General features: G+C 47.8%; 1 protein-coding gene across 3 annotated transcripts; it reads right to left on the bottom strand.

Annotated features, from left to right (window-relative positions):
- Positions 1 to 3,375: 3,375 nt before the first annotated feature.
- Positions 3,376 to 12,251, bottom strand: LOC310636767 (uncharacterized protein). 3 transcript variants are annotated; one of them, XR_014491788.1, is made up of 5 exons: positions 12,154 to 12,251; positions 10,041 to 10,093; positions 8,351 to 8,458; positions 5,152 to 6,895; positions 3,376 to 5,099 (listed from the first exon to the last, which is right to left on the bottom strand). XR_014491788.1 is itself a non-coding variant. In XM_083356868.1 (4 exons), exons 3-4 carry the CDS (start codon positions 8,382 to 8,384, stop codon positions 6,144 to 6,146), a joined length of 786 nt encoding a protein of 261 aa, XP_083212994.1. In that variant the 5' UTR covers positions 8,385 to 8,458; positions 10,041 to 10,093; positions 12,154 to 12,251; the 3' UTR covers positions 3,376 to 6,143. The 3 variants fall into 3 exon arrangements, 2 of the variants coding, with proteins under 2 accessions (XP_083212994.1, XP_083212995.1); XM_083356868.1 differs by having other exon boundaries at positions 3,376 to 6,895; XM_083356869.1 differs by lacking the exon at positions 12,154 to 12,251 and adding an exon at positions 11,878 to 12,068 and having other exon boundaries at positions 3,376 to 6,895.
- Positions 12,252 to 12,277: the final 26 nt, after the last annotated feature.

Genomic DNA, 12,277 nt, shown 5'->3' with positions numbered 1-12,277 from the left:
GCAGGAGACCCTGTAGCAGGGGTGGGGGAACCTTGGCTCTTTTGTGACTTGCGGACTTCAACTCCCAGAATTCCTGAGCCGTGCTGGTTCAGGAATTCTGGGAGTTGAAGTCCACAAGTCACAGAAGGGCCAAGGTTCCCCACCCCCTGCCCTATTACCATTTCAGGCAAGGGGCTGTGGAATTCTGGGAGTTGAAGGAAAGGGAAGGATGATTCTCTTCCAGTAACTCCCCAGGAAAACAGCTTTTCCAACTTTATCCCTTAGCCAAGGCCAGAAGTCTTCAAACTTGGCCCTTTTATGACTCATGGACTTCAACTCCCAGAATTCCTCAGCCAAGCACACTGGCTGAGGAATTCTGGGAGTTGAAGTCCATGAGTCATAAAAGGGCCAAGTTTGAAGACCCCTGGCCAAGGCTGTTGGCTCTGTACCGAGGATTTATACATTAGGAACTGACTTTATCTGAAACCCAGTGGACGTTAACAGGATCAACCATTGAAATTGGACAGTGGTGTTTCTGCCCTCACAATATTCCATCTACCTTCCCTGGGCAAATGCCTGGTTTATTGTTCTAGCAAGGACAAGTTATCCTGCTTCCTAAAAATTAAGTACCTGTTTCTCTACCCCAGTTCTCCAAATCTGCCGTTTTATCTCTTTGTTCCGTCATCGCTGCGCATGTTTCATTCATTCCTTGGCCAAAGATCTCCCATGAATCACCATTCCCCCCCCCACCTCAAAGTAGCAAGATGGGTAATTTCACTATTGTCCCCTCCAAAACCTAAACACACCTTACTACCACTCTGAGGCCAAGAGCAGTTCATTATAGAAGATAATCCAGGGGTCTTCAAACCTGGCCCTTTTATGACTTCTGCACTTCAACTCCCAGAATTCCTCAGCCAGGCACACTGGCTGAGGAATTCTGGGAGTTCAAGTCCACAAGTCATAAAAGGGCCAAGTTTGAAGACCCCTGAGATAATCCTTAACGACAGTTCAGTGCAAAACAACTGATGCTAATCAAGGCAGTTGCTAAGCCAGTTTTGCTTCATTTCATGAGCTTCTTTGGGGCCACAGTTAAGGGAATCGCGGCAGTCGTTAAATAAATCGTGGCAGTCGTTAAGTGAGTCTGGAACAACTTGCCTTCAGCCGTTGTGGATGCTTCATTGGAGGTTTTTAAGAAGAGACTGGACAGCCACTTGGCTGAAATGGTATTGGGTCTCCTGCCTGAGCAGGGGGTTGGACTAGATGACCTCCAAGGTCCCTCCCAGCTCTATTCTGATTCTTTTGACTTTGCTTGCTGGAAGCTGGCTGGGAAGGTTAGAAATGGTGATCGCATGACCTTGGGACAGTGCAACTGTCTGTCAGATCTGCCTGGCTCGGCTGGGGGAGGGGAGGATTTCACAGGCATCCTGCCATAAAAAGAAGGCGGGGAGGAAGGAAGGATGAAAGGGGCGGGGGGGGGGGGGGGGGAGGAAGCAAGAAAGAGGGAAAGATGAAAAAGCAATAAAGCTTTGTATATATGGGATAGGAAGTCGGGAGGAGGGGGAATGACAGGTGAGAAGGACCAGAACAGTCGGATCCTAATTTGTGCCGGCATCCCATGGCCAGGCCTCCTGAAAAATATGCGGATTAACCCCAAACATCTGAGTTGTCATAACATCTTGGCAAGCATTGGTTGGCTGGAAACGGACTGTTTTCGGGGGAAGGGATGGACTGGAGGGCAAACCTACACCTTGTTTTTGTTATCTAGCGAGAGTGGGAGATTTCAGAACTGGCCTGACTTTTACTGCAACCTACATCCTTAGTAAAAGAACTCTTTGCTTAACCAAGCGGAGTCGCACACACGCGGCTCCCACTTTTTTTTATGTGTGATGGAACCGGTTCCCAGTGGCTCTTTTCCTTTTTCAGGTTGCCGACCCCTGCCCGATTGGATTGGGGCAGGTCATAAATGTATGCCAATTGCCAAGGGTCCAAGTTTTGATGACGTGACCACGGGGATGCCGCAACAGTTCTATATGAAGCCGCTGGGAGAGATCATCCGTGGCTTCGGGGTGAAATATCATCAATATGCTGATGATACCCAGCTATTCATCTCCACCCCGAACCAACCGAGTGATGCCCTCGATGTGATGTCCCGTTGCCTGGAAGCGGTACAGATTTGGATGGGGAAAAACAGGCTTCGACTCAACCCGGCCAAGACTGAGTGGCTCTACATACCGTCATCTCGTTTAGTCCAAGAGGTTCCATCTTTGACTATAGGAGGAGAGATGTTACCTCCCATTGATAGAGCACACAATCTGGGCGTCCTCCTAGATTCACGACTCAGTTTTGAAGATCATATTGGAGTCGTGACTAGGGGGACATTTGCCCAGATTCGCCTAATATACCAATTGCGCCCCTTTCTGGACCGAGATGCCCTACGTACAGTCACCCACGCACTCGTTACCTCCCATATAGACTACTGTAATGCTCTCTACATGGGGCTGCCCTTGAAGACCACCCGGAGGCTTCAGCTGGTGCAGAGTGCAGCTGCACAGGTAGTGATGGGAGCACCCCGATACTCCCATATTACACCCCTCCTGCGTGAGCTGCATTGGCTACTGGTTGCCCTCCGGGTGAGATTTAAGGTGCTGGTACTTACCTTTAAAGCCCTACATGGCTTAGGCCCGGGATACTTGCAGGACCATCTGCTGCCGGGAACAAATTCCCATCGCCCAGTACGCTCACACAGAGAAGGCCTCCTCAGGGTACCGTCAGCTAGGCAATGTCGGCTGGCGACCCCCAGGGGGAGGGCCTTCTCTGTGGGAGCGCCAGTCCTATGGAATCAGCTTCCCCCTGAGCTTCGGATGGCCCAAAATCTCCAATCCTTTCGCCGCGGCCTCAAAACACTCCTTTTCCACCAGGCTGACCTGGACTGACAGGCATTTTAATTAATTATATTTACAATTTTTAATTTATTTTCAGTTTTTAATTTTAATTTATTGCACAGATGATTTTAATTTTATTTTTATCTTAATTTCTGTACTTATTATATGTTTTGTTGTTAGCCGCCCTGAGTCCTTTGGGAGATAGGGCGGGATATAAATCCCATAAATAAGTGTAAAAACTGGTCGCAAGTCAATTTTTTCAGTGCCACTATAACTTTGAATGGTCACTAAACAAATGGCTGTTAAAATCGTAGGCTACCTATACAATCTTCCTTCTCCTGTCAGTCTCTTTAGTGGCGGTTATTCCACTTTCAAAATAACTTAGTTCGGCTTCTGATAGTTGTTTCTAACTTTATTTTACATTTCGTGGTTCTTTCAAGATCGAAGAAACGCTTAGGAGTGGTAGAGTTTGATTCAGGCACATCTTTTGACACCTTTCATTCTCAAAACCATTTTTATTTCTTTTTCCAGGGAAGAGCTGCAGGATGTAAGCAGCGCTCTTGCAGATTTTGTTTTAAGTCTGGCTGGTTTTCAGAATTATAAATTCCAGGTCCCACTCCTCTCCCCCCCCCCAAAAAAAATCGTTGCAAAACAGGATTGGTCTGGAGAAGATCTGCACAGTGGGACTGGCTCAAGCTGATTCTCAGGCCCCATCTGCCAATCAATGCTGCCCCGCCCCCAAGCCATACAAAACACCTCAAGGATTGGCTGAACGCTGAGCACTCTTCAGTGCCCAGATTTTTTTTTGGGGGGGGGGGAGGTGAATGGAAAAGCAGGGCTTTGCAGAAGCCAGAGAGAAGTACAATCCAGAAATCTGGTTGAGTTGTTCTTTAATATTTCTGCAATCATCAATGCTTTTTACCGGTTGAGCTCCGGATGGCTCCTGACGCTTTGCTCCTTCCGCCGTGACCTAAAAACTTACTTATTTGAACAAGCCGGCCTGGTCTGATGGGAGTGGGGTATTTTAATATTAATTTTATTAATTTTTATTGTAATTTTGGGCTACACTATTTAATTCCTTCTTAAATTTTGTACATTGTATTTTTTAGTGTATTGCCCTGTACACCGCCCTGAGTCCTTCGGGAGAAGGGCGGTATAGAAATTAAATAATAATAATTATTATTATTATTATTATTATTATTATTATTATTATTATTATTATTATTATTATTATTATTATTATTCTACATCTCTCTCTCTCTCTCTCCCCTCCCCACCACAAAAAGGTGCTTTTTCAGGTGGCAACTGGACTTTGTTTTTCTTCGAAGACGTTTCACTTCTCATCCAAGAAGGTTCTTCAGCTCTGATTTGGATGGTGAAGAATGGAAGGATTTATACTCCTTGCAGAGAGTTGGTCATTTGCCTTCTTTTAGAGAGTCGCTGAGGCCACCTGGAGGTTTAACCGTGTCCTCAGGGTCACCTGAGTAGTGCAAATGGGTTACAAGAAGGCTCCATGTTTGCACTAGTCAGGTGACCCCCCCCCAGGACACAGATAAGCCTCCAGGTGGCCTTAATGACTCTCTAAAACAGGGGTGTCAAACTCAATTTCATTGAGGGCTGCATCAGCATTGCGGTTACCCTTGAGGGGCCGGGTGGGTGTGGCCAGGGTGGGCATGGCCTACTGGGTGGGCGTGGCTGGAGTGGGTGTGGCCTACTGGGTGGGCATGGCCAGCTCTACATTTTTGCGTCAATGGTGCCTATGGGGGCCTGGGCAGGAGTGGGACAAATCTGAGGGTCTCTGGGAGAAGGAGATGGGACTGGGGCAAGTGCTGAGGCATGGTCCACTGGAGGAGCCTCACTGTTCTTCTCAGGCCATGCGGGGGGCGGGGGGAGAGGCTGGACGGTGATGCGGAGGTCAAATGCCCAGCCTAGCCCTCAAGCACCTGCAGCACTAAGCCCACCCCCACTTCCCCAAGGGGGTGCCCAGCTGCTGTGCTTGCTCTCCTTAGCCAGGTTGCTCATGATGGGTACGAGGGCAACGTCAAGAGGGAGGCCCACTTCCTCTTCATGTGAGGAGAACTGGCTTTGTTTCCAAAGCTTCCTTAGCAATAGGATGGGAGACCACCCAGGTTAGGTCAAGAGGAGGGGGCAAAGGGATGGTGAAAGGGCAGCAGAGAAGGACTAAGGCAGGACTTCCCTCAGACCCTCCCTCTCCTTCCTTCCTTCCTTCCTTCCTTCCTTCCTTCCTTCCTTCCTTCCTTCCTTCCTTCCTTCCTTCCTTCCTTCGAACAGAGTGATGGGAAAATATTTGAGATGAGGGAGGGAGAAAAACAGGCAAGAAACGCAGCTGGGGAAGTGTCATCCTTCATGAGGAATGAAGAAATGTACCATCGCCTGGAAGTGGCCAGCACATGGCCCTTTCCTCACAGCGCCGAGAGGCTGAGCCGGGTGGCACAAATCTGAAGAGAAGCACAACGCTGCCCAGCCCCTAGCTTGCCCGAAGTAGGCAGGGCCATGTGCTGGCCACTTCCAGGTGATGATGCATTTATTCATTCCTCACAAAGGGTGATACCTCCCTAGTGTGCACCCAGGGGGCGGGGCCGATATGGCAGGGACCGGTCCCTCACTGTTTCCAGACGGCCTTGTGGAGCTAAGACTGAATGTATTTCAGCATAGATGACCACCACAAAATTGTACATTGGCTCCTGGCCGGCCTGGGCCAGAGCCAAGGCAGCGGGGGCCATTAACTCACTGTTTCCAGGATGGCTTCGCGGGCCCCATGAAACCACTTCGCAGGCCGGATCTGGCCCCCGGGCCTTGTGTTTGACATGTCTGCTCTAAAAGAATGCAAATGACCAGCTGTCTGCAAGGAGTATAAATCCTTCCACTCCCCACCATCCAGTCAGAGCTGAAGAAGCTACTCGGAGAAGCGAAACATCTTCAAAGAAAAGCAAGAAAGTCCAGTTGCCTCCTGAAAAAGCACCTTTGGGACAACCATGGCTTGGATGACTGAGAATCTCCATAGAATCTCTCTCTCTCTCCGATGAATTTTCTCCCTGCTTTCAATTTCACAGCCCTCCTTATTGGACCCCTTGCTTGTGTGACCCCTTCGATCCAAAGACCGTTTGCCATTCACACCCCAAACTTCTCAAAATACAAAAGTTTAAAGCTTTGCCCTTCTTGGGGGGGGGGGAGAAGGGGTTGTTTTGGCTTCTTAAACAAGGTTAGGTGTCTCCTTTTTTCCAGAGGCCTTCCCCTCAGAGCAGGCTTCGATATCAAGACTTAGACCAAATTGATGACTCGGCTTTCGCAATCAACGCATTTATACGGTTGGTCCCCCGCGTAGTGATTTCGATAGGCGGGAAGGTTATCGCTGACAACGAAGCTTTTCCCGCACTCCGCGCAGATGTAGGCTTGCTCCCCTGGGTGATCCCGTTGGTGCCTATCAAGGCTGCCCTTGCGACTGTAGCTCCTTCCGCAGTTCATGCACTTGAAGGGCTTCTCCCCCGTGTGGGTTCTCTGGTGCGTGGTCAAAATCGATTTCAGGCTGAAATATTTCCCGCACTCCAGGCATTGGTAGGGCTTCTCTCCCGTGTGGGTTCTCTTGTGCCTCTTGAGGCTCCCGCTGCGATTGAAGCGTATCCCGCACTCGGTACATCTGTAGGGCTTCTCCCCCGTGTGGGTTCTTTGATGTGCGGTCAGGGTCCCGCTGTCGCTGAAGCTCTTCCCGCATTCCGTACAACGGTACGGCTTCTCCCCTGTGTGGGTCACACGGTGCCGGTTGAAGTCCGATTTATATTTGCATATCTTCCCACAGACGGGACACTTGATCCTCCACTTCCCTTGGCGACCCTCTTGCGGGACCAGAAGATTGTGGATGTCGGCCTCCTGAAAAGTGGAAGAGTTCTTCTCGCTCTCGGATGGTTTGGGAGGCTCTTTTTGATTTGGGAAGGTCTCTTTTCCTGCTTTAGGGCTGGTTGTTTTTGATGACTCCATAGGGGACTCTTCGTAACTTTCAGTCTCCTGCCAATCACCTGGGGAAAAAGAAGGGAAGGGAAGGGGGAAAAAGGGAAAGGAAGAAAAAGGAAAGGAAAGGAAAGGAAAGGAAAGGAAAGGAAAGGAAAGGAAAGAGCAAGGGAAGAAAAGGGAAAAGTGAGGGAAGGGAAAGGAAAAGCAAGGGAAGGGGAGGGGAGGGGAGGGAGGGAGGGAGGAAGGAAGGAAGGATTCTTAAACATTTATCTTTAATATTCCCTCCCACTTTCCCTGTCAACAAAAATCTAGGTTATCTCCGAAATGAATTTCAACATGTTTGCAGTCTATTTCTTATAGACTAGACTACTGCAACACTCTCTACATGGGGCTGCCCTTGAGGACCACTCGGAGGCTTCAGCTGGTGCAGAATGCAGCTGCGCGAGTTGTTATGGGAGTTTCCCCGATACTCCCATGTAACACCTCTTCTCCGTGAGCTGCATTGGCTTCCGGTTGCCCTCCGGGTGAGATTCAAGGTGCTGGTAATGACCTATAAAGCTCTAAATGGCTTGGGTCCGGATTATCTAAGGGAACACCTGCTGCCAGCATCAACTTCCCATCGTCCTGTGTGCTCCCACAGGGAGGGCCTTCTTAGGGTACCACTGGTTAAGGAATGCCGGCGGGTTATCCCCAGGGGAAGGGCGTTCTCTGTGGGCGTGCCGGCCCTTTGGAACCAGCTTCCCACGGAGCTTAGGACCGCCCCCGACCTTCGCTCATTTCGTAGGGACTTGAAAACTTGGTTTTTTGAGTTGTCTGGCCCAGACTGAGGGGTTTTAATTTTTAATTAATGGGGTTTTAGTTAAGTTCAGGGATTAATTTAATCTTAGTTTTAATCATTTTTAATTGTATATGATGTATTTTAACTTTTAATTTTCCCTGTAAACCGCCCTGAGTCCTACGGGAATAGGGCGGTATATAAATTTAAATATAAATAAATAAATAAATAAATATAACTGCACAGTACTAGAATTTTCAAATTGGAAGAAGTCAGTCCAAGTTCATCAACACAGATCCGGGCACTGGTGGGATTCAAATATGTGAACAACCAGTTCTCTGTGTGGATGTCACTTCTGGAAGTCCATTCTGGGCCTGGGCAACAAAAAAATTAGCTACCGGTTCCGCCAAAGTGGTGCGAACCATCTGAATCCCACCGCTGGATCCAGGGCATTTTTACCCCAGTCACCTTTTTTTCCCATCTGACGCTCTACATCAGCGTTTCTCGATCTTGACAAGTTTAAGATACACAGAACTTCCAGAATTCCCAGCTAGCATGCTGGCTGACAGCCCACTGGCTGGGAAATTCTGACAGTTCCCCATGCTGGCTAGGGGATTCTGGGAGTTGGAAGTCCAGACACATCTCAAAGTTGTCAAAAGTTGAGAAGCACGGCTCTCTACCATGCAAGAATAAACAGGAGGTCATCACTTCAGCCTCCCAACAGTTGTACAAGGAGCATCCTTACCCACAGAAGTAGCATTTTCACTGCTCTCCAACATGACTTTCTTCCATTGGGCCCACTGGCTTTGATTTTGGAGAACAACCAACTTCTTCAGCCTCTAAGATCGCCAGCCTTTAAAAAGGGGGGAAACATCAGTTATCTCCCCAGTATTATTGCATTAAAGGTAAAGGTTCCCCCGCACATGTGTCCCGGGAACGCGGTGGCTCAGTGGGTTAGGACGCTGAGCTTGTCGATCAGAAGGTCGGCAGTTTGGCGGGTCGAATCCCGAGTGCTGCGTAACAGAGTGAGCGCCTGTTACTTGTCCCAGCTTCTGCCAACCTAGCAGTTCGAAAGCACGTAAAAAATGCAAGTAGAAAAATAGGGACCCCTACGGTGGGAAGGTAACAGCGTTCCGTGCGCCTTTGGCGTCTAGTCATGCCGGCCACATGATCACGGAGAAGTCCTCGGACAAGCGCTGGCTCTTCGGCTTTGAAACGGAGATGAGCACTGGCCCCTAGAGTCAGAAACAACTAGCACGCATGTGTGGGGGAACCTTTACCTTTACCTATTATTGCATTGGTCTAAGACAGCCCTTTGACCCAGCCTGTTTTACTGATGGTAAAAGACAATAAAATTCTTGTCCAGCTTCCTGATGAATGTGGGTGGAAATCATCCCAAACTAATATCTATTCATTCCCTTCCTGAAAACATCCAGCCTTCACTAACTGTTTAGCTCAGCAATTTCACTAAACTGGTTTTACTGTCAAATGGTTACCAGAATCTGCTTCTCTATAGCCTGTCACAGAGAGGCAGGCAAGAGCTAGAGCAATGTTTTGGAAGACTAAATGAAGCTGTTTTGGGACTTATGTGATAACAGATTTTTAAACATTACCCAAAATTAGAAAAACACACACATCCGAACAGTAAGAACAGTTCCTCGATGGAATCCATTACCTAGTTCCTCAATTTTGGCAGCTTGAAGATATGTGGACTTCAACTCCCAGAATTCCCCAGCCAGCATAAATGGCCCTATCTAGTTTCATGCCAGAGCGTGCACAGGAGTAAATGCAGTACACAGTGGTTTGCATTAAATGGTGGTTTATATTACACTATATCTACAAATATGCACTAGAAATAAGATACCGTATTTATCGGCGTATAACACGCACTTTTTCTTCCTGAAAATAGGGGGCAAATGATGTGTGCGTGTTATACGCCGATATAATTTAAGTTTTTTCCTGAAATTTCCTTTTTAAAATGAGGTGCGTGTTATATGCCGGTGCGTGTTATACGCCGATAAATACGGTACATACACGTGGTGAAACAGCAAACTCCAATACACAGCAATTACAGCAATCAAATGGACGAGAAAGACTCCAGCAAAAAACGTCCCTTTTATACTCAAGACTCTTACAGGGATACAGTCCCTGCTTACTCTTAAAGGGACAGACACTCTGCTGTGTCATTCCTATCATTGCATCATCCTATCCACCTTACATCTTTACATAAGCTGTTTAGCTGTTAAATCATCAAACCTTGACATTTCAATTGTCTTATTTAATTTCTGAGACAGCTGACAGGCTCCCCTTTGCTATTTTCAAGGAGCATACGGACATCTCTATGTTTTGATGTGCTTTAATCTGGATTTCTCTCTTAAAACAGGGAACTAAAAGACCCCGATTTGACATTGCAGGGACAAAGTTGTTATGGTTACCTTTGCGAAGAGGCTTTTCTTTGATACTGCAAGATCAATAAAATACGAGGGTCCTATGGGAAGAAAAACCACACGGTTATTCTAAAATAAATTATTCTGAATTATGCTTATCAGAGTTCTCTCGCTCCTTATTTACTCCGAGGTAAAACTGGAGCAAGTGAAACGATACTATAAATGCTGCCGCAAGTAGGCTCAATTGTGGTCCTAAATCGAGAACTATATATGCATGCATGTGTATATAGAATAAAATAACAGAGTTGGGAGGGACCTTGCAGGTCATCTAGTCCAACCTCCTGCTCAGGCAGGAAACCCTATGCCATTTCAGACAAGTGGTTGTCCAATCTCTTCTTAAAAACTTCCAGTGTTGGAGCATTCACAGCTTATGGAGGCAGGTTGTTCCACTGATTAATTGTTCTAACTATCAGGAAATTTCTCCTAGGTTGCTTCTCTCTTTGGTTAGTTTCCATCCGTTGCTTTTTGTCCTGCCTTCAGGTGCTTTGGAGAATAGCTTGACTCCCTCTTCTCTGTGGCAGCCCCCGAGATATTGAAACACTGCTATCATGTCCCCCCTCATCCTTCTCTTCATTAGATTAGACATACCAAATTCCAGCAACCGTTCCTTATATCATTTAGCCTCGTCTCCTAATCATCTTTCTTGCTCTTCTCTGCACTTTCTAGAGACTCAACATCTTTTTTAATCGTGGCGACCAAACCTGGATGCAAGGGTGGCCTTAGCAAGTTAGTATGAAGCGGTATTAATACACTCCACGTGATCTTGATTCTATCCCTCTGTTAATGCAGCCTAGCACTGTGTTGGCTTTTTTGGCAGCTGGAGCACACTGTTGGCTCATACTTAGGTGACTGTCCACTAGGATGCCAAGATCCCTCTAACGGTTACTGCTATTGAGCCAGGTACCACTTATGCTGTACCTTTGCATATATGTCTTCTTAAAAAAAACAAAAAACCTCCAGTGTTGGAGCATTCACCACCTCTGGAGGCAGGTTGTTCCGCTGGTTAATTGTTCTAACTGTCAGGAAGTTTCTCCTTAGTTCTAGGTTGCTTCTCTCCTTCACTAGTTGATAATGATGATGATAACTTTATTGTCACTTTGAATGTACACCAATCGGCATACATCAAAATGAAATTTCGTTGCATACAGCTCTCAAAGAGTCACCGCCTCCGATAGATACTTCTTTTTCGTGGCCCGCTCAAATTTCACATTGTCCATTTTAGTCTCTAGGGAGTGAACGATGGCAAACAGGACAGATGGAAATGGGGCTCCATGTGGATTAGCCCTCAAATTCGTTTGTATTCTGACAACCTCGCCTTCTTTCCTTTTTCTGATCCTGACTCTTCCACCCTTTCCTTAAAGAGGCCTTGCTTCTTTTCGCCCCTGGAGCACGCTGCTGCCGCCGCCACCAACTCCTCCAAAAGCCTCTCTCTCTTCCTCTGGGCCTGCCGACAGCCTCATCCAGTTCCTTCACTCCATAAGCTCCAGGTCCTCTCCTCCTCTGGAAACAGCCCTGATTTGCAGTAGAATCCATCACTGGGCCATCCGTTGCTTCTTGTCCTGCTTTCAGGTGCTTTAGAGAATAGCTTGACTCCCTCTTCTTAGGAGCAGCCCCTGAGATATTGGAAAACTGCTATCATGTCACCCCTCACTCTTCTCTTCGTTAAACTACACATTCCCAATTCCAGCAACCGTTCCCGATATGTTTTAGCCTCCAGCCCCCCAATCATCTTGGTTGCTCTTCTCTGTACCCTTTCTAGAGTCTCGACATCTTTTTTACATCGTGGTGACCAAAACTGGATGCAGTATTCCAGGTGTGGCCTTACCAAGGCATTGCAAAGTGGTATCAGTACTTCACGTGATCTTGATTCTTTCCCTCTGTACGTGTTTACACATGCCTGCACACATGCCTGCACATACACATGCCTGCACATGCACAAGCATATACATTCGCGCGTCCAAGTAGATTTAATCTCGTGACCGCCCCGCTTTGCCAACGGCTTGCATTGCTCCCTGGCAGGAGAAGCTGGGGAACCCATCTATTTACCTCCCGCCCCTTCCCCCGCCCCCCAAGCAGATTTCGTTTCCAGCCCCCTCCTCACCTCCCTTGGCGAAATTTCTTCCCCAATTCTTCCCGCCCTGCGCCACCTAACCCTCCGCCCCCGCCGGGCCTCTTTTCCCACCCGGCCTTCCTTTCCAGCAACACCAAGACAGGTGTGCGGCTTC

The sequence above is a fragment of the Vipera ursinii genome (genome assembly GCF_947247035.1).
Source record: "Vipera ursinii genome assembly, chromosome: 2".
Classification (NCBI taxonomy): domain Eukaryota; kingdom Metazoa; phylum Chordata; class Lepidosauria; order Squamata; family Viperidae; genus Vipera; species Vipera ursinii.
This window is presented reverse-complemented; position numbering and strand designations above follow the sequence as displayed.